General features: G+C 34.8%; 1 protein-coding gene across 9 annotated transcripts in view; it reads right to left on the bottom strand.

Annotated features, from left to right (window-relative positions):
- The window catches only part of ATP9B (ATPase phospholipid transporting 9B (putative)), a 174,648-nt gene that overhangs the window by 150,254 nt on the left and 1,393 nt on the right, over nt 1-23,001 (bottom strand). For 6 of the 9 annotated variants that reach the window (XM_062569862.1, XM_062569864.1, XM_062569869.1 and 3 more), the window contains exons 2-3: nt 9,092-9,265; nt 8,320-8,352 (exon numbers count right to left, since the gene is read on the bottom strand). In XM_062569862.1, the coding sequence (XP_062425846.1) occupies nt 8,320-8,352; nt 9,092-9,265 (207 nt within the window). Of the gene's footprint in view, nt 1-8,319; nt 8,353-9,091; nt 9,266-14,833; nt 14,890-23,001 lie in introns of those variants that run through there. The other 3 variants (XM_062569863.1, XM_062569866.1, XM_062569868.1) reach the window with 2 other exon arrangements.

The following is a 23,001-nucleotide window of genomic DNA, read 5'->3' as shown; positions in this document are numbered from 1 at the left end:
CTTAAAAATTTACTAAACATGATTATTATTTTCAATCCTGAAAGCCTAAAGGCAAATATCTAAGAAGAATAGTCTTCAAAGTTTTTGCTGCATCTGTATTAGCAAGTACAATGTTGACTGTTGTACTATTTAGTGCAAATATCTAATACTCCTAACACTCAGAAATATATTTTTATTTATACATACACACATATATATAAATATATATATATATATATATATATATATATATATATGCACATTATTTACAGAAAATCCTAGTAAAATAATGACAAGCCTCAATACACTTTACTCTCTCACAGGCCCAATAAATTCTAGTTAATACTAACCTGCATTAGCAGTAACTAACTTCTACTGTCAGGTAATTAACACATGCATCATACCTTACTGTCTTTGGCTTAATTCTTAACCTTAGCTTAATTTGAGTATCAGTAATACAACAATATAAACAGGAAATAAGTGTTCTGTTAGATGAAGTCTATGAAAATTGCTACAGTTTTGAATAGACTACAGCTCTCACATAGTTAGTACATCCTAGTTTCTTCCATAAGGCTGTCTGTAGCCAGTATTATAGGGAAATACACCTAATGCTACATTAAGGTTTTTTCCCTCCTCAAGAAAAAAAAAATGCAGTTTACAAACAGACCACACAGTGCTTGGCAAGGATGAACTTCAGCTCACATAAGAACAAAGATGCAAGTACCCTTGCCTAATCAGCTTACTAATAATGCTGAAGGAGGTTTAAACTATGAGCAATGAGATGGACAGAAATTGCCCACAGACACCTTTAACAACAATTTGGACAAAAGACATAAAAACTATGGGATGAAATTAAAACATAGGAGGGAGCAAAAGCCTTGCAAATGGAATAAATCCACTGAAATTCAACAGACCACTTATTTATGATAGTGCACCAAGGGGGGGGGGGGACATAGATATGACTCAAATCATATGGCACAATCAACCTAAGACTTGGGGTTAGCCACAGGACCAGATTATTAATCTAGATGAGTACAGGTGGTTTGGAAAGAACTAGTTTCATAGGCAGAAAAGGAAGTACATTTGCTACATACTATATACACTTGTTCCTCAACCCTCCATGTTAAAGGAGTAAGTCTCTGAATTTTTAATACTGAGGGGAGGGGGCTTAACCATGCTAGAAGTCTATTCCAGACCAGTGGACACGGCGACTGAGTGGACAGGCTTTTTGTGAACATCTACCACAGTCAAAGCGGAGAACGAGGTGGATTTCAACTACAAAGGCAAGTGAAAAGAAGAAGTGACATCTTTAATGAGGTTTTTGAATACATTGGTAATGTTTTTGAGGCAGAAGGAAGAAAAGCCACTAGAAAGCTTTTCTAGACTGTATGCAAACCAACAGGAAGGAATTTGCCAAGAACAGAGAAGGAGAAAGTTACAACCTAGCCACTTCAAAATTGTTTCCTGAAAGAATTCTTAATCATCAACCTATTTGTACACACCCAAAATAAAACAAAGTCAGAGCCAACACTTATATGTCAAGAGCAACCTGTAAAACAAAACTAATTTTCTTTTGACAGAAGCAAAAACTGCCAGTGAGTAAGTGTCCTGTATTTACTTTTATGAAGCTTAAATATCAGAAGACAGTTCTCAAGTACGGAAGCATGCTCTTGAAATAGCCATATTTACCAAGTAGTTTGTTATAAAACCAAAAGAATTCAGTGAAGTTCTCCAAAGCTTTATCTAGAATTATTTAACATTTTCCATTATTTACTATGTAACTGACTACAGAATATATTTATTACATTTTTCAGACAACATAAAACTAGAAGAGACAGAGTACATACAAAGAAGAAAGAAGTCAAAGTTGTCTTGGCAAGTCAGAAAAAGTTTCCAGAAAAAACAGGATACGGCTGAACAGGTAAAAGACCAAGGTAGTACATTCACACGGAAATTATGCAGATACTGAACTGGAAATAACTTATTAACTGGTCACTCATAAGGGATACAGCCATTGTATGATAATGCAGGTGCAAAAAAAGCCAAGTATCTAGGCAGTGCATACAGGAATACTGTGGATAAGACTCATGAAAGTATTCCTTTTCCTCCAGTCAGTGCAAGCAGATCTTAGCTGGCTTACTACACCACAGTTCAGACAGACAGACCTATTGGAGGAAAAAACACAAGAGAGCAACAAAACAATTGCAGGTCTAGAAAATACAGCATGCACGCCTCCTAGATATATTGAAAGAATAGGAGCTGTTCAGAGAAGGTTGAGGGAAAACCTAATGACTTCAAGCATGCAAAAAAATAGCAAGGGATAATTATTCTCTAGGTCCACAGTGATTAAATAATGAAGGACTTAAACTGTAGTAAATAACTAAATAGGGAACAGACATTAGGTAAATCCTTGTAATGGCAAGGGTAGTGAAGTACTGGAATGGAATCTGCAGGTCTCCAAGACATGGAGGTGTAATCCATTCCGCGGAGGCAAATAATTGACTGGACGACCTCCTAAAGTCCTCTCCTATGCTGCTTTTCCTCAGCTACTGTATAACAGCGCACACAACTAAGCACTGAAGGAAGGCTGATAGTTAGCTTATATCATTACAGTCCCACCTAAAACATTCTTGCCTGCAGCCTATGTTATCACAGGCCTATTTACAAACTAATTTTTAGCTTCATTTGTTTGTTGACAAAGTTGCAGGCCCTTCTTAAAATGCAATTCAAGAGATATGCAAAAGTAAAAATTACAGGATCAAGTAATATACATATACACTGCTCTGGAAGTGGCTCTATGCAATACTCTCCAATTTACACTTAAAACAGTTTAATTCTAAGTACTAGATTCTTAAGAATTCCTCCCTGAAACTCTCACTACAGGACAGAAACCAGTTTGTCTTAATTCTATGTGAAAACACATTTTGATTTTTAGAGGTGAGAATTTGTTATGAACATAGGCCCATTCAAACCTTCCTCCCCTCAATTTTAAATAGCGACATAGAATCATTCTTCTTTAAAAATCAAAACCAGCATTCGTTGAATGTTACTTATACACAAGAAGTTAGAAAAGAATCACACAAATATCTTGAGCATGACACAAATCTGTCTTTAAAGCAGTATGAATAGCACTGGTTTTACATGTCATAGTACCACAACCAGTTTACTGGCAGTGACCCTATCCTGCTGCTGCTGAAAGGAGTAGTCTCATCCTCCCGCCATAATGAAGATGTGAGTTCTTGCCCCCTCCCGTTGTGCTGACACAAGTATGTGTGCACCTGCACAAGTAAACCATGCCAACAAGTTGATCTAGCTGGAAAATGGCCCAGAATAAAAAGGAGTCTATTTTTAGTCAGATCCAAACTCCAATCTGGTTTATCATGCAACTACAAAAATAACTGCAAAAGCACAGGATATGTGCTTGCAGCAGGCGGTGAAACCATTCCATTCAGTGGCAGCTTAGATTTACACTTGATCAAACTGCTCATGGAATTAAAGCTTTGAACAGATTAGTTTCCTAGGCAGGGAGAACACACAATACAAATGGAAGGAACAGCTTAATTGCGTAGTAAGAAGTGACAACAGTTATACTTTATCTGATAAAATGCAGGAAAAAAATTCAGGGAAAATAATTATTTGTGAGAAACTGGACAAGCACGATACCTAAGCCTGAAGGCAGAAGTTTCCTAATCGTCTTTGAAATCTTACATCACTTAATTTTTTTTTATTCAAACTGTAAAAGGACCAAACATTGAACTAGGCACAATATCTTTTGCAGAATAATTTCCTCAGATACTGAGAACTTTTCTATTGCTAACATTAAATATTTGACTTAATTTGATAATTGACTGAATTAGAAATTCAGCTACCAAATTACCACCTCCCTTGTAAGAAAGTTTTCCCTTCTTGAAACTAGTTTTTCCTCTTACAGATTGACAGAGCAGCTGAAACATGCCACCATGACCATCAGTTTAGCAAACGCCAAGAAGTACAGACATGGGAATGCTATCTGACTGGGAAATAACCAAGATACCTTTGATCAAAAGGATTGACTGACAGATACGACAACACCTTAAGCTCTCAGATGCAAGAAAAATCTCAGATGATGGAAGTAATTATGGGCAATTATGGATACTCAAAAATCAATTTTGTAACAGTTCAGATTGGTTTTACTACCTTAGAGTCAAAAATCAGTTAGTGCCTATCATTTACAACTTCAGCAGGAATTGCTATTCTATCACAAGAATAAGAGATGGACATGCTACCCTCACAATCCCAAACAACTTACATTAATTCATATTTCTAAGAATAGTGAAGTCTGATATTTTTGAAACTCAGATTATTAAAATCCAATATGTGCTTAATCTGTTTGCACATTTACATCCCACAGTACCGAAAATACTTTTGTGCAAGGATGTTGATCCTTTGATAGGCTTTTCAGATCCTCTAAATCTGCCTGTGAAAAATAACAGGAGAGAAATCAGAATAGTATTCTCTGGACTGAAAACAAAAACCTAAGAAACTTAATGTAAAATGCATAATGGTCAAGGTATTCTTAAAATATTCCCGAAATCTTTACTGTAAGACTATACCTTACATTATGGATTCATCAGTTAGAAAAACTGAATTAAAAATCTCATTTTTTAATGTATTTAAACATTTATTTCTAAAGCCTTTGCCTAGAAGATTCAACATATGCACAGAAATTTTTCTTTTAAACTAGCTGTAAGCTATGCTGCCTATATCAATGTAACACAATATAAATATGAAGAAATGAACTAACAGGTAATGGAATTTTAGCTATAGCTATTGATTATGTTTTGATTACGTTTTTACAAATCTGCTTCCTAACAAACTTTTTTTTTTTGTTTGAAGGAACAAAACATTTTCTTCATATTGGTAACTGATGCTATATTCAAAAAAAAAAAAAAAAGCTGTAATTGTTAAATAAGGATCCTTAACTTTTCCCACAAACAGAGCATATCTCTCCAAGTCAAAAGCTAATGTAAAAGTCTCAACTGACTCCACAGCTCTAATAAGGGATTTTTTTCCCTTTTCTTTTCATTACTTTATCCTACAAGCTTAACTGTCAGAATCTTTCACAAAAGAGCATTTTCATCAGAAAGGAAAGATAATATAAAAGCTCTACATTGTCTGCAAGGGTCAGCCATTCCTTATTAGGTTTTAAGTAGCAGAAACTAGTTCTGCAAAGAAAACATACTGTAATTATTGTACTCAACAGGTAGCTTCAGTAATCAGGCCAAAAGCAACACAGTAGTCATGTCATTCTTAAAAGATCAGCATTTTCCCATGCTTCTGCATAACAAATGCGTTGCAGATTAATTGAAAGCGTACAGGCCATCTTAAAGCCCAAATTAATCCGAGCATTTGATATCCCCTTCACTTCATATGGAAATGCCATTCAATGGCACCATTTTCATAGGGACAAAGTGTTTTTTGATAACAAGTGGAATGTAAATCTCATGAGAAAGAAATCAATCCAGCCCAAAGAACTCCAGAGTATTGATCTATGTGCATTATAATTTCACAAGCTTGAAGAGAATTTGTAAGTTAAAGGGGAAATGATTATAGCCACAAAACAGCTGCTGTGTCACAAAGTTTTCTTTTAGCCATGCTATGAAAGTAAGAAATAAGTAGTTTCTGGATGTTAAAAGTTACATTGGCTGAATTAAATCATAGTTAAATCAAATGTCATTGTTTTTTGAACAAACTGAAGATTTTTTTCCTACAAATGCAAAAAACATTGTTTAAAAGATTGCAGATTGACCAGAGTCGTGTACACTTTATTAGTAAATGACAGTCTAGTTGTCTAGGCAGAAGTTCCATAAAGGATTTCACTGTACAAAACCAATGTTAACATATGTTTAACTTCCATACTTATTTCTGCCAAAAGGGTGAAATTTTGAATTGAACAAGAACAGTTGATGATAATCTAGCAATAATACAGTAACAAAAACAACAGAATATATAATTCTAAGGCTCCAAAGTAAGAGAGGGAAAACCTCCTCTCATGTTGACAAAAATGATATTAGTTCCAAAAATATAGGCCTGAAAATCAAATTAATAGGTTTGAGGTTTTTCTTTTGATTTTTGTTTGCCTGTGGCAAATGAAGTGATTTTGGACTACAGCACAAGACTTCAATGAGAATCCAAAAGAAATTAGGGGCGCCCCTTGAGCTTAGCACTATAGAAATTCATAGTCTTTTTCTGCACTCATCTCTCTGTCACAGCTCTGACAAACTTACTGTTCGATTTAAGGCGGAAAAGGAAATTCTGGATGTGGAAATTCAAATTCCAATCTCACCAGATTTCAGATATGAAATACTAATTTACCTAGAAGCGAGGTAAAATATTAATTCCTGTTGAATTAAATTCCAGACTACAATGACATATCTAGTATTCTATTATAAAGAATGCAAATGCAGCTTGCTTTCTGAAGATAAGTAAACTTCAGCTCTTTGTGGTGTGTGTATAAGCAGATAATCTACCATTAGCAAACATGAAAATCATGTTTTCCTCACATGTAGCTGTCCGTTTCAAATCTGAAGGCATTAAGACCCAATTTTCTGATATCCTACACTGGAAAAAAAATATGTAACTTATTCCACTACTCAGTGTAAGTAATAACTGCGTATCTGGCAACACAGTAGCCTCCAGGTTACCTGTATGGTTTTCTGCATGATCCTAGGCAACTTTATAAATGACAAGAAGTAGGCGCTTCAAACTCAAGCATTCAGTGTGCTCCAATAACCCTTCACAAAAGTTTTATTATAAGAAACTACCACAAAGAAGAACTATTAACACTCAATGCACATCCTTGACTACCAGCTAATTTTCCCCAGCTTAGCTGACTCAATTTCTACCTCTATCCAGCACGTTAAAGTCCTAGCAAAATTTAAGGCTTCTGATAGGGTCTGGTCTCCATCTCTTTTTAAGTTTCTGTTATTTCATAAAAAATTTAAAATTATCAGTTACCATCCTCTATAATAGAGAACACTAACATGATTAAAATGCTTCTATGTATAGATACACAAGACTGAACAGAATTCTTAATCTCCTAGAATCCGGTTGAGAAAACTAGTGAGGCAGAAATCACACTACTCTGCTTCTTCCTTAGGGCTTTTCTTCTACACATCTACATTAGCAATAAGACTATACAAAAAAGATAGCAAATAACTCATCCACAATGCACCATCCTTGCTCTTCTCATTCTCAAAAATCCAAACATAAGTACGGCTCTACTATTTAATTATTATTATTATTAAGCTTGAAGGTTTCACGGCTTGTCTTCCACTTAAAGCTTAGAAGCATCCATCAAAGCTAAAGAGCAGTCAAGAACATGGAATTTTGCAACTCTCAGCACCAATGACAATTTCCTATGAACTTTTCTCCTACAGTCATTAACCAAGTCCAAAAGAAATTCTTCTTGTAATTGCCTCGTCTTGCCTGAACACCGTACATTTTTTCAGTCCCTCAGTCAGGGCAACAACAAGGTGCCTACTTTACTAGTCTGTTTTCATGAAAATTACAGGAATGTAATTGAAATACTTATTCTTCAGTAAGGTTTGCTTAAATGACTAAAAAAATTAATGGGTGCATAAAGACCAAGAATGAGCATCATTGTGAGCCTCATTTCCTTTGCGAGCCAAATGTTAAAATGCATGATACAATTACAGATGGAATAGCTATATTCAGCATGTTTCAAAACAGTTACCTAAAAATCAGGTCTCATGACTGAAATCCTGTAAAACATTAGATGCATGAGGACTGCTCATACAGAAGTTAGAGCTACACAAACTGTGTGTGTTTTTCCACAGTAACTTAGACTAATTTTAGGTAAGTCTGGATCTTTGAGTGTTTGAAAGGTTTTAAGACTTTTCCCCCAAAAAATTTAACAAAACAACCTCTTAACATACTTGCATTTAAAAAACTAGTCGTAGTTCTGCAACAGAAACACTGCTTTCAAAAAAATCAATAAAGTATTCAAACTCTGCTCCCATTCACTGTTTCCTTACATCCTTTCTGCTACTTTCCAACCACTTATTCTATACAATAAAATTAATAACGCATGGATTTTTAAGTCATTGTATGAAAAAAGGCATCACCACAGATTATATTTCTCTAGAAAGAGTAAAGCAGTATAAACAAGTTATTTCAAAACTAGAAGTGTACAAATATAAATTTTCATTTCTCAGGTAAAATACTTGTTTCATACCTCTTAGAGATATCAACGACTTTAATAAACGTCATGAAAGCCACCTGTGAAGACTTGCATCTGAATCAATTCTAAAATCATTTGCCAAAAATGCACTCACTTACTCAACATTCATGGGAAACGTGCCAATCATTTCACTTGATTGATTCTCAAATTTTATCATTCAAGATAAAAAAAAAAAAAAAAAAAAAAAAAAAAAAAAAAAACACCACAATGAGTACTATTTGAATTCAACAATCCTTATAGCAATTTCTATATTTGGAAGTTCATTAGCAATTCATTAGAGGGTTACTAATTCTAAAGCAACTCCAAACACAAGTTTAGCACAAAGTCAAAAGAGCTCATTCTAGCTGTTATTCTAAGGCCATCATTTACATGTATTCTTTAAGCTTTAAAGTTGAAGCATTAACTAATCATTAGTTAATGAATTTGCTTTTTCTTTTCTGCAACATTTATCAAATCCACACGTTGTTAACTTAACAGACTAATGTCAACGTCAAGAGAAGGTTTAGCCCCTTCCTTCTGATTTGGTTTTAAGTGAAGTGAGGGCCACGCCTGTATACTGCCGATTACAGGCCTCAGTAGTACAAGTTAGTATTTGATCTCTCTTAAAAGCCTCTCTCTCTCTCTCTCTCTCTCTCTCTCTCTCTTTAAAAAAAAGATAATAAAAATGTCAGCATAGCAGACAGGAGTTTACAGCAGCAGTTATATTTTTTAATTATTTATTTTAACTGCTGATATTAGGTTAGTTTGGAAAACGCAAGCAAAGTAGTCAAAATTGTGTTCCTGTACTCTGTACATTCTGCACAATATACAAAATTAATATTTACTTTATTTGTTAAACAGTATAATAAAAAGTGCTTGTACGCAACAAACCTAGTGCAAAGGAATTTCCAGCCACCACAGATAAACCATTCTAAGCCCCTCTTCCTCTGAGAAATTCTGGCTCTTGGTAGAGTATGGTAATCACTCTCATCATTTTCAAAGCCTTCTTCTGACATCATTAGTGGCATTTCATCCAAATGAGAGGACTCATCTTCCACTTGGTACCTGGAAAAATGACAAATCTGAATAAATAACCAAAATACAATTATTTTATTATTGTGAATCTCTTGAAGTAAGATTTTTACCACACAGAATTTTATCAGAGACATTTTCATCTAACCACCTTATGTATTCGTGCTATCACACCAACAAGAAATTTGGATACGAGTCAACAAACAGGAAACACAAGACAGTGGTCTGCAGTTACCTTCATATAAATCATTCTAGAGAAAATTTTAGTTTGGTTTAAAAGCAATTTGTACATAGGGAGCTGCAATTTAATCCTTCTCAAAGGATACTTTGTAAGATTGTTAATCATTTTTTTATTTGACAGAGTTTATAGGAGATGTAAATTACTGAGTTTTCATGAAAGTATAAACCGTACATTTTGACTGAACTCCTTCAACTTGCTTTCTTATGTCTATTTCTGTCTCCATTGACCTCTTTGAGCCACAATTGCTAAACATTTCATCAAAATCTTCATTCTTATTACTAAAAAAGGTAGTTACTTTTATAACTCTATCCAGAAATATTCAGTGAGTCAAAACAGATTTGCCTGTGGACTCTGAAATGGCCTTTTCTTCTTCAGAAACTATTCTCCACTTCAAATTTTACAACCATGAAACATTTGCACCCAAAAAAACCTGAATATTTGATAGGGGAGTTCCAAGCATATGCAACATGAATTCTTTCTTCAGTTTCAATCATCTTTTTAATGGTATAAAATAAGGAAGGAACTGGAAAAAACTTTAAAGAAGACTTGAATGTCACAGTAAAGATCACTTACATGTATAGAATAATCCTAAGCAACATCAACAAAAATGCACAATATAGAAGATCAAATATTATATATTCAAACTACTTAAATGAAATGGTCAGAAAAGCTGGATGCATGAATGCTTATAAAACATGAGAAAATATCAGCATCTCTTAGCACATGAGGAATAGATTTATACACACACATGCACACTGACACTTGGAAATGGTGGTTAAACAGTCTTTAAACAGGACTGGTTTATGAAAGAGTATCTCACCAGTATCACCAGAATTAATGAAAAAATATTCTGCATATGAATTTTTTAAAACTCTCAAATACTTCTACAGTTTGGAAAAGCAGTAGCCTGTCATCAATCTCTACTTTGAATAATCTATAATTTATCTAACTTGAATTTATTCTTGCACTAGAAATAGTGCAGAATGATTCTTAGAACTCAAAAAAAAATCAGTGAAAAAAGGTTTAGTGACAAAAACGTTTGGCATGAGTGTTTGGCAGAGGTAAAACTCTGCAATTAGTAAGTTTGATTTTTATGAATTTTATTATTTCATCATCTCTTACACTGTGCATGCTAGGACTGTACCATTTTCCCCACAGCAACCTAAAAAAACCCATCTTTTAATAAAATAGTAAATAACTAAAAGAAATGCTTAAACTGATATATTTGTTCACACCCAAAAATGCACCACATTAGTGCTAAACACCTCAGAGGTACACACCTAGGCTACAGCCATACCAATAAAATTTAATGTGCCTGGAATGCTCCCAAGCATTACAATTAAATAGCAGAGCGTAGCCTGCATCCATGCTCTTAAAACAGCCTCAGCTGCTAAAACCAGGGTGACTCTGCAAACTAACAGGAGAGGTCCCTAGACCACTCCAACCGCCTGGGAAATGTCCAGCAAATACTGGAAAAGCCCAACTTCATGCCAGGATACACCACGTATCCTGCCAGGTATTGTATTCCAGTGTCCAGGAACATCTGGGATGTGCTTAAATTTACGCAGTCATATAGAATAAAAGTATTTCTCTCACAGCCCAAAAATTCAGTCCATTCTCTCAACTTCTTAGGTGAGCTTATATGTTCCCGGCAAGTCTTTGGACAGATAAGAACATCCTAATATACTAATTAAGCAAGGTAAAAGCTTACACTGTTGATGGAGAAGAAAAATTGATCAATCCTAAACACATGATTCACCAGGATAAGTTTTTCAGAGCTTATAAAAAATGCACAGTATACTAATAGCCTCAGATCTAAAATACAAATGTAAAGTTTAATTTTCTGATGTATCTCAAAGATATCAAAAGTGTTATGCATTAACAGAATATGAAGTTTTAGGAAAACACAATGACAAAGAGCTTAAAAAGACTGCAGAACAGTAACGCAAGTCTCAAGGGTATAATTCTTATTGTCGGAATGGTAGCAATAGCATGGGGCAATCCACGAAGGACATTTAGCAGTAGGCAAAGCAGGACTGAAATTATGAGAGCCCTTAAAATCTTGAGGTGAACTTGGTATTTTGAAAAGAAAGTAGCATTACAAACAGCAGTGCTAAACATGAAAAGGCACCATCACTGGATTTTACATTTTCTCAGTTTACTGTATATTTAACAGACAAATTCTGGAAGTCTTTCCTTTTGCTCGAGATTTTCTGTGTTGTGCCGTTTTTTACAGGAATATATTAAAAACATTTATTAATCTTTTGGATGTCAGGATTAAAATTAATATACCATAGCATAAATTTTCTGCTGAAAAATTACACAACATATTTTATATACTAGCTCTGTAAAAAAAATCATGTTAACACTGTTAGTAATAAAGATCTAATACGGAAGAAAACTATTGGTTATCCAGGCACTTTCCCTTTTGGCTGACAGATTACATATGCCTTCAGTGCTTTCTGCACCTCCTTTGAATCACTTGGTATTTGACATTATTATGGAATTTTATTTTCTAAAGTGGTCCGGGCACGATGGTAATACTTAAATAGGGGAAGGTAAAAGAAGAGAACAGCATGCAAGCCAAGCAAGCACTAGAACCTTAATCACATTAGACTTTGTAAAGAAAAAAAGTCACATTTCAAATAATGCAAAAACACAATAAAACAGCAGAAAACACAGCAAAAATATTTCAAATTAAAAAAAAACTGCACAGATTTGTTCCAAGTTATGAAAGTTATGTTATGGAAGTTATAAACAATAGTTATGTGAAAATAATGGCATTTATAATGGAAAATGTTTCGGAATTAACTGCTGTTACCACTACCCACCTCAAGAAGGAAAGAAAGTTAAGAACAAAGATAAAAAATCTGAACTACAGCAATGTTAGCTGTAAAAACCTGCATCTGATACTTAGTTTAACATGGCAATCTGGCAGTACCTTTTCCATTTTTGCTACTATAAATGATTCCTTAAGAAGGCTACGCAACATAACTTCTCAAAAAAAGGCAATTATTATTACAGCTCAATACATACATTGTATAAAACAATATGGATTACCCTCAAATTAGACCAAGTTTAACACTCAAACATCACACAATGATAAAACTACCGCTAATAAAATAGCTAAGACATTACTTTATGCTAAGAGGTTCAATAAGACAGGCCTGTGTTTAAACAGATTCACTTTCAACACTTTCATATCTGTCCTGGTTAAATCTGCAGACTATATTATTACATTTACTTGCTTTAATATAGGGCTTTTTGTTACATTGTATACTACTATTTGATATTCAAATAACACTGTATTTGTAACATGCACTAATGAAACCACAATCTGCCAGCTGTTATCATAATACACAGCAACATACTGCAAATTGATAGACCCCTTTTACTTTTGTATCAAGTTGAACTTGACAAAAAGTCAGTTTTCAATCAGAAGAAAATGCATCTGATTCATAAAATAATTTGCTTTCTATATAAAGGTAACAAAGCAAACATAGTTAAAGCCCCTCCTGAAGGAGCACATTAATGGAAGAGAATTATGGGAAAGTTGCAAAACTGGGCAGTAAACACATTTATAGACACTCTTAATAGTTAAAGACTGCTCTTGTGAATCTGGTAATATTTGCAAGTACACTGATGTCCTAATCATAGTTGCTTTAAGTGTTTTGTGCCATTATGTTATAAACAAATATTTTTTCCACAATCAGTATCTAGCTTTGCACTTTTAAATATGCGGCTTCACCAAATGGTGAACATAATGAGCATAAGCATCATCATGTTTGTAATCTTGGCTTCAAAATACAGCCTCTGAACTGGCAAGCAATTTATTCTGTTTCAAAAGCAATTTTCCTATTGTGTTGGAAAATTGTACTTCAGTATTTAAAAACAGTATGATAATGAATAATGGATTTTTCATAACTACGATAAGTACAAAAATCTGTGCCTTTGTTACCTAGTATTTTTCCATACTTAATTGCCTGAAGTGCTGATTTTCCTTGAGTGACAAATCAATTAAGTTAATCCTAGAAACTTTTATTAAAATAAGGAAGAACTGAAAGCAGTATGAATAAAGAAGCCAGAGTGAAGACATCAAAACTCACAGCATGGGTGCTATTAAAACAGGTATGAAGATAACTATCTTGACAAAAGTATGGTTTCCAGAGAAAAAAAGAACATTAAACAACTTTCAACAAAACCGGGCTACTGTTAGGAATATCATTTATACAGATTTCAGTGAAAGGAAACCACAAACAATAAATACTTTTAAACGAATTTTTGATATAAACATCTGCTGTGAAAATTATACCTCAAGTCACCTGTTCCCGTATCATTCCATTTTCAGGACTGCTTGCCAGAGTAAATGTGCCAAGAGCTCCACATGCCCCATGACTGAGAATGGAACCTATTTTAACTCATTTAAATCTAATCTGGCTCTCCATGAAGCTCCCTAACCTCTGCATTTTCTACAAGCTTGCCATTGGGCTTGACGAGGAACATGCAAGGATGCAGGAAGAAGGTGCAAGGTGAGTGGGGAGGCAGTCACTATTACATATTTTCCTGGATCACTACACATTTTTCTGACAAATGCAGAGGCAGTGTTTACATTGGATTTTTCTGTGTCCAAGTAGGACAGAAGGACTGTGTTAAATACAGCATAATACTAAAGGCAGTTCTTAATTCACAAGCAAACAATAAAATAGATTTCCTTGTCTCCTATCACTTCCATTGTATATAGTAATTCAGAAGGAGAAAAAACAAAGCTCAAGTCTCAAAACAGTATTTCTCAAACCTAGTGAGGGAGGCAAAGAGGAACACACAGCCATGGATCTAAGCAGGAACTGCAGGTGGGAGCTGGCCAGAGGATGAAAGGCAGCACAGAATAGAGACAGCTGTGGAGAGCTTCCAGCTGAGCACTGAGAAGAAAAGCTGTGACAGTCCACAGTTACCACAACTGAGCTACCACCACTAGCTACTGTGACCACAGCTCTTCCTGCTGCGCATGGCTGATTCGGCCCTGTGGCTGCGGGCAGCCACAGGGCTCCCTCTGCTCCCGGTCAGGCGGCAGAAGACACAGAGTAAGCAGCAGAGTCTCTCAGCTACAGCTGGCTCTACCTCCAGCAGTTCCGTGCTCCGAGATTTATTCCACGTGAACACCTCCCCAAGTTACAGGCACAGGGAACATGCAACTGCCAAACTCGGCGGGAGGGGGGTCAGTAAGAGGAATAAGGAAGAAAGGGAGAGGTATATTTACACAAAGAGTAAGAAAGGGCAGCACAGCAGGCCCCCCCCCCCACAAGGCAGCAGAAAGAAACCCTCCTGTTAGGAAACATAACTTCATCCATAACCATGCTTACATGTTCACAGCTTAGCTTGTTTTCACATAACTGATCCACAAATGCTTCTCTTATCCACAAACGCTTCTCTTATCCAAACACCCAGTGTCTCCACAGTATAGATTTCTTTGCTAGAAGGTACATGAGAAATTAAATTATAAATATTTAATTCCTTCAAAGAATGTGCTGCATTTCTAAAGATCAGAAACTACTTCTTCCCTACAATTTCAAACATCTCCCCTCACTGCCTTACACTGGAGTAAATATGGCCCAAGTATAGGACATTATGTTGTAAGTAGACTAGGAACAACATTAAGTGGGGAAGGGAAACAACTTCTCCAGCTAGGTGCGTGAAATTTAAATAGTTCCTCTTTTAATCTCTTCTTCCAATACACAGAAAAGCTATTACATGTATTTTTGCAACTGATTACAACCTTTACTGTTTCTCTTCTAAAATGTTTTAAATGAAAATGGCATTCCTAAAGATGGAAATTTGACATTCAAGTCCTTTCAAAGAGATTTGAAATTTCAGAAAACAGTTGTTACTAGATGAAAGTTTTAGGTGAACACTAGCCAGCAAAGAAAAGTTTTGCTTTAGTCAAGCAACAATTCTCATTTTAGTTACCGGAAGACAATTGTATTAAAAAAAAAAAAAAAAAAAAAAAGTTCTTAGTTAAAGAAAAACTGACCACCTTTCCTTACCATTTTTTTTAAATCTCCTCCAATCTTGCAACCTTAGCATTACTATAAAACACTTTTTAAACAAATCTTAAACAAATCTCCGTATTTAACTGAGGGATAGCCCTTCTAGAAATGGAGAACAGCTGCCCTCACAAACAACTGCTAAGAAGGATCTCTAAATTTTTGTCTAATCCATCCAATGGCTGTTAAAAATTAAGTATATTGACTTTGCAGCCATAAGTCAAGCTGCAAAGTGCACTTTTCATCATTATTACTTAGGAAGCTGCTGACTCCAAGTCCTGGCCTAATACAATACAGATATACATGCATATATATGTACATACACAAAATTCAATACTGTCATATGTTCACACATATTATCAGAGAGAAAACCTGTCAAATCTGCATGTGGAAGAAGAAACAAGCCATGATACTCCAATAGTTCTAATAATGGAATATACACTTGGATAACTTTTAAGGAAGCTGAGAATTTGTAGAGCCGAATATATCTATTAGGTTTTAACAGATAACTTTGCTTTTGTGTCCTCTCTTAATAGGACCTTTAAGCATCAAATACAACACTTTCACTGAGGTGCATATTTTTCTGTTGGACAGGGAAAACTAAGGAGAAGGTAGTTCTACTGTATGGGAACAAATATATTGACTGTATCACAGATTAATTTAAATATTTACTTCAATAACACCCCCCAAAAATCAAGTTAATCTCAACCTTTTACAAGTAATAGATATAGTCTGAAAAAGCATAAGGCAGTATTTTTGATCAACTACAACAATAAAAATAATACATAAACTGGCAGTTTCTGCCACACAGAACTGAATAAAAATTCTCACATCTGTTGAGACCAAGGTATAACTGCATACCATATAATTATTACCGAGCAACTCCCTTGCATCAGTAACCTATAAAAACCTGCTTAAATTACAGATAGTAAAACTACAGGTCCCACCAGCCATTTATATAAAGCAAATGCTCTGAATGCCATTTGTCTTCTCTCTTCCCTAGCTTATTTCCTTACCAGAACTACATATAGATGAAGCAAATTCAGAAGATCTGCATAACGCAGTCTTCATGATAAAAAGCCACCCCTTCCTCACCTCCCTTCACTGACCCCTTAAAACACTCGATACACATTAACATAATATTTTTTTCAATTCATGACAAGGTAAAAGAATATCTGACAGTCTCTATAACTAATAAATACTAGAAATACACATTCAGAACTTGAAGAAACAAAATCCACATTCATCAGAACTACTTTTAACTAATACAATAAAGCATTGATCACAACTAACATTTATCACTGCCAGCCAGGTACTGTTATGGACACTGTGGTCCAATAAATTCCCTTTCTCTCCCTGTTCTACTTTTGAAGCAATTCAACTGCCTGCCCAAGCAACACAAATCACTGTGTTCAGAAACTACACATATAAACCAAGAAGGCATGTAAATATTGGATAAAGATACAGTTAAAACATGAACCACCACAGAAGTATAATTACAAAGTTTATTCTACTGCATATGTGGTCACATGCACATATGATGATGCAACAGCAATCTGACTACACTGGTGTAAGTTCTCAATTGTCTTTTTCTAATGTTAAAAATGCTTGAGATAAAAATAATGAAGAATAATCAAATTAAATGTATATATCTACAGACATAATGCTTATTTTTATGTGTAAAGAATGTATTAATATTCTTTGTACAAAAATATCATGACAGGACAAGGTTTTTCCAAATATTCAGTCCTAAGCAATGTCAAGTCAAAGAAAGGAAATTTTTTAGAAAAAAAAATAAATCAATCACTAAATCACTTTGTCCCCACAAGGTGTGCCTAGAGACAAAGAATTACAAACTACTTTCCAGGTATAACATCAAATAGAAGCATCATTATATATAAAAATACTTTACAGCTTATATGGCAAATGATTCTACGTGCATGTAATTTGATTGCCTACATCATTAAATCAAAGATTGTTTTGAAAAGCAAAATACCACAGAAACTAAAACAACAAGGACAAAACACACCATATAAAAGTTCAAGAAAGTTAAGATATAGCAAGGCCATTCTTCACAAGTTAGCTAGCTAGCTAGCTATTTTGAACCTGAGAGCGCATTTGTCTTCCTAGACAAAAAAAAAAAAAAAAAAACAAAAACAAAACAAAAAAAACAAAAAAAACCAACACACACACACACACACACACACACTTAGAAACAAAACACAAAACCTACCCTAAATCCTACGGATGCCAGTCTGAAAAAGGTAGTGTTAACTATGAATAAAGTCTTCAGCAAACAAAGTAACACCCAATCCAGCCATGCAAATACTTGAACACATACAAGCATTGGACATAAGATACACAGCCAGAAGAAAGCTAAAAGCATTCAGTGTTAAATTAATTTTTCCAAGGAGTGTGGTGCTTCATCATTTAAGAGAGTCCTGAAAATGCAGACCCCCATCAGCATAACACAGATAACACCTCCCAGCTACAAAGGTGCCAATCAGACAAGTCTTTGGGAAGAAACAGAAACAAGAGACTGCTCAGGCAAAAATATAGCCTAAAAATGACTGAGCTATGTAGTTCCAATCAGTGATGGTCAATCTTTCTCCAAAACCATAATTCAAGGAATGCTATTGACAAAGGACAGTTTGCCCTGTGATAGAAACAATTGTCAATCATCTTCATTTCAAGAAATGAAATAAAAACAAACAAAAAAAAACAGGAAAGAGAAAAGCAGCTCTTAAAGTTTGGCTTTTCAAAGGAGGTAAACATTTGCAATTTCAGCTAAAGTCCATAAGAATTAGTAGGCTAATAGTTCTCTCATAGAAAGTACATATGGGACTGATCTGTTCTGTAAGAATGGCACAACAGGACAGACTGCCTTCCAAACTACAATTCTGCATAGATTTCTTTGCATTATGTTTAATCCTTTCCCCCTCATCCTGAAAAAAAGACATTTCAGTGAACATTTATTTGAATATAGCAGCAGTGTATTTTAATGTGTTCTTAATTCCAATACTTTTCAACACCAACTAGTAGCCATAATGCAAAATATTTATCAGGAATATTACCTCTGGCTGTTTACAGTTTATTTCACTTCTGGCAAGCACCTGCTGAACCTTCAACATTCATAGTTTTGGTATCGTAATAACTACAAATATATCCAGAAGTTGAAGCACAATAGTTCAATTCATACCTCAAACAAAGAAAAACTCTATTCTACAGAGAAATGGATCAGACTAACATATGCTCAGAAATCCAAGTTGCCAGCTCTGTACTATGTGTGTGTGACTGGCTGGGGGAACACAAGACAGTAGCTCTGATTTAAAGCAAGCATCATAGGAACTGGGATGATGTTACAAGCTTTTCCAGACAAAATAAACAAGTCAACTTATTCCTTAAGTGTGAAGACAATTAACAAGCAATACCTAAATTGCTGTACATTCATAGAGTTGATGATCAATTTAATGTGTTTAGTTAGTTTAGTGTGACCACACTGAGTAGTAGCTTAACAACACTATTTATACAAAATTTAACATACACATTTATAGTTTATATTCCTGGACTAAGCAGTTTATTGTTTCTGGTGAAACAGCGGTGGTTTAAAACAGTTAATAGCAGTATTCTGAAAGTCGCTATAATTCAGCTTAGAATCTGCCACAGTTTGTCCTAGCGTCCTTTAAAAACAGAAATGCCTTTAGGACTGATTTTTTCTCAGTCACACTCATTTCCAACAAAATTAAGGACATCCAATCCATTTGACAGTATTGGAGCTCTTCCGCAGACTCTTACAGAATGCACACTATAACAACAAATAGTAGAAAAAGGTATTGTCAACATAAACTAGACGATTCTTAATACTACTTTTTGTTGCAACTTTAATACATAGTTGAAAGACATCAAGAGATCTTAATGTGTAACAGTAGTTTTAATACAAACATTCAAAAGTAAATTTAGTTCTATCCTTAGAATGCCTCCTCATAGAAGCTACATTAAAATTCAAATGAATGTCAGTATTAGTTATAAAGAGGGAAAACTCCTTCAGTTCCTTTACTGTCATTTTCAAATTCACTTTCATGATGAAGCTGACAGCGCTCTTCAACTAACAAGTGTAGAGGGGAGAACAGCCAGATTGAAATGAAACCTGTAAAACCTTTATCTGCCCAAAGATTTTAAAAACTCTCTTTCTAAACATTCAGAAGTACCCAAAAAAAAGGGAATTCAAAAGAATTAACAATGTTTTAGAAAAACTGCAAGAAATACAAAGTATACAGCTGATGTGATGGGTGAACTCTGACACATCAGCCTCCAGTGGTTTATAAATTCTGGCTGCTTTGCAAGGCTTTCCAGAACTACTAAGTTACAGAAAAATACTTCAGAATAAATTATGAGCTTTCTGTAAAAAACATTTTATTACAGATCTTAGAGCCTATTAACCTTGATTGTTAGATGGTCTCAACAATAACATTTCATATTATTTGAGAAAGTTTTTATTCTTAATTATTTACACTTAAGATACAGAAAGACTAGCAAATAATTTGTCACTGGAGCACAAAATAACATCATTTCATTCTGAAATGAAAATCACAGCATAGTTCAGAACTCAAACACACAATTCCAGTGGAAAGGGAAAAAGAAAAACATGAGAGTATGCATCAGCTACCAAAAGTATTTGAACAAAGCTCACTTAGACAATGACAAAAAACCCCGTAATTACTGTACATGCATCTAGCATTACCTATTCACATCTGTATGTTTCTATTCTCAGATGTCACTGTGAAACCTAGCAAGAACATTTTGAGAAATCCTAGCCAGAATGACTACTGCAAGATTTCTAGGACCAACTTTTATTAATAGTTAAGCAAAAAATATTAGTATGTCAATCTCTATATTAGATCATCTGTGTAATAATTTGTTTGACTTTTGGATGCAGGGGAACTACGTGACTTCTCAGTGAACTTTAGGTTCTGCAGGAGATTTGCATTTCTTTTTGCCTGGAATAGATTTTTTTTTTTTTTTGATTATACATACTTCGTATTAAATATGGTACAGCCCACCCATCACTAAGTAAGCACATCCTGCATTTATCTGGACAAAACAAATATTACCCTACTATTTTGTTCTTTTTTCATTCTCATTTGTCTTTTGTGCCACTAACACATCAGAATAAGGATTCAAAGATAACAGCATAGTTAGTGCCTCAAAACAGTTGCCATATCAACAAGTAAATCATAGAGAGTAGGTTGGTCCACAATCTGCCCTACTGCAAAGGGCTAATGTATTGAGTGTATGTATTACCAACAAATTCACCAGAGTGACCCATCCAGGTGTGCATAATAATGTAACAGGATTTCTTCTAACAAGTGAGCATTTTTTACAACAATACAGGCACGCTTTTGTGAATAAATGGAGCGCAACTGATTTCGGGTAGTACTGGTCACAATTACCTCTTTTTCAGTACCTGCTCAGGAGTCCCAACACCTCATATCTTAGTGCTTTTAGTCCAAATACAGTCATAGGCAGACAGGAGAAGCGCAGGACACCTGAACAGTCTGGATAACTTGCTTATGGATAAATGAGCGCCCTCATTAATGACTGATTAACCCAGTCAGCTCCTTGCCAGCTTCAAAGTTCCACCAAATTTCTAATTTTTCTTCCTTCTACCGTACATGGCAACACTACCTGCAGCATGGCTAACCTCCTCCTTGTGTCTAGGGTTGACGATGAATACAAGTCTAAGGCATGAAAATAAAGGTGTTAGCCTCACTGCATATTTTAGGTGATCCTTAAGGTTTTCTGGTCCTCTTTTCCACCACCTCTTATGGCGCGAATAAAACGCAGTGACCATTTTCCTACAAGGAATGAAGGAGGTATTATTTATGGAAAAAACAAAAGATCCATCAATCCATCATTGCTTTTCTTCCAAGCTTCCTACAAACCTTAAAGTTGAATACACATTGAGCAAAATTAAGTTTTCTAATTTTTAATTTGAATATAAACCTTTAAGGCAGATTTCCCTAATTTCTGACTTTATCACACAAACAGTTCTCTGTCCATCCAGGATAAAAGAAGAAGGTAGAAGATAAAAAAAATCTAAAGTTCTACAGCAAAAGGAATAAATTGCCCTTACTCATCAGAAAGAAAAAGCGAACAGCATGTATGCTTTCATATGTTATATATTTTAAATTTATTTTAAAATCAGGCATTAACAAAGTTAATCTATAAAATACATGAAGACTGTCATTCATATGTATGAAGTACATCTCTGGACATTTCACAGCTTTTACAGAAGTGTAAAATATCAGGTGTATATAGTCACAAATCTTTTTTTTTTTTTCCCTTTTTAAAGATGTGTAGGAAAAATATATTACAGATTTTATATATATGCTAATGATGGGCCAAAGTAATCTCAAGTATAAAAAGTACAGTAAGAACAAATGCTAAATGAAAAGGTCCTTGTCCTCACTGCAAAGTTAACCAGAGCAACACTGGAGAAGAACTCTACAGAATGCTTAGCTCAAGAAGACAGAGTCACTCTACAAATGTGTTCTGAGGCCACAAAAGCTGAGTGGCTGACAAGCTGTATTAGCTGAAGTTAAGCAGTAGCAGGGCCATCAATCCAAGTTTAAAAAAAACACTACATTGAAGTTCAGGATATCCTTGTAAGATACCAGAGGCAATATTCACATTGTAAATTCTTTGCTGAAGAAACAGATCACAGCAAATGAAAGACTCTCGCAGGCCCAGAAACTACTGCACTGGATTAACCCTGAGATAACACCTTGTTGTATTTTAATCAGCATTTGTCTCTTGACATCCCATGAAACTTACAGGTTGTATTTCAACTATCTGCTCAGCTGTACTGCATCCTTGACTTTAAACAAGTCACCTGTGGTAGCACCTACACAAGCGTTTCCATGCTTTTCTTACAGGTCCGCATGGACACCTTCCAAGAAGTATACAACAGGTATACAACAGGTGCTCTCATGAATCCAAGGCATGGCATTCGTGAAGAATGACCAACCTACTTCACCTTAGAAAAAAAATATACAGAATTGAAGTGAGGGAACAAGTCTGTATACACTCTAATTCTCAGAGTTCAAATGAGTATTATTAATCACATGATCAAAATATAGCACCATCAGTGATAAACATATCTGTTAAGTTGTTAAGGTTTTATAAATAGTTGAACACAAGTAATGAACGACTTAATATGTAAATCATTTGTGTGAAAGACTGTTATCAACTTCACTTGTAGAACAGTTTATGAAAGACCACAACTCAAATATAACCTAAAATCTGAGTCAGGAATTTAATCTACAACCTATAGAGAGTGATCTTGGGGGATCATAAAACAGAGGGGAGGAAGTAAATCTGTAATGAATCAGTATTTCCTTGACAGATCTTACAGCTTGCCAAATCTGCTATAAAGCCAAATTTAAACAGTCTATTTAAATAACTGTAACTACTGCTTGCAAACATAC

The sequence above is a fragment of the Rhea pennata genome, chromosome 2 (genome assembly GCF_028389875.1).
Source record: "Rhea pennata isolate bPtePen1 chromosome 2, bPtePen1.pri, whole genome shotgun sequence".
In the NCBI taxonomy this organism is placed as follows: Eukaryota; Metazoa; Chordata; class Aves; order Rheiformes; family Rheidae; genus Rhea; species Rhea pennata.
The sequence above is the reverse complement of the archived record's forward strand: the minus strand, read 5'-3'. Positions and strand labels throughout refer to the sequence as shown.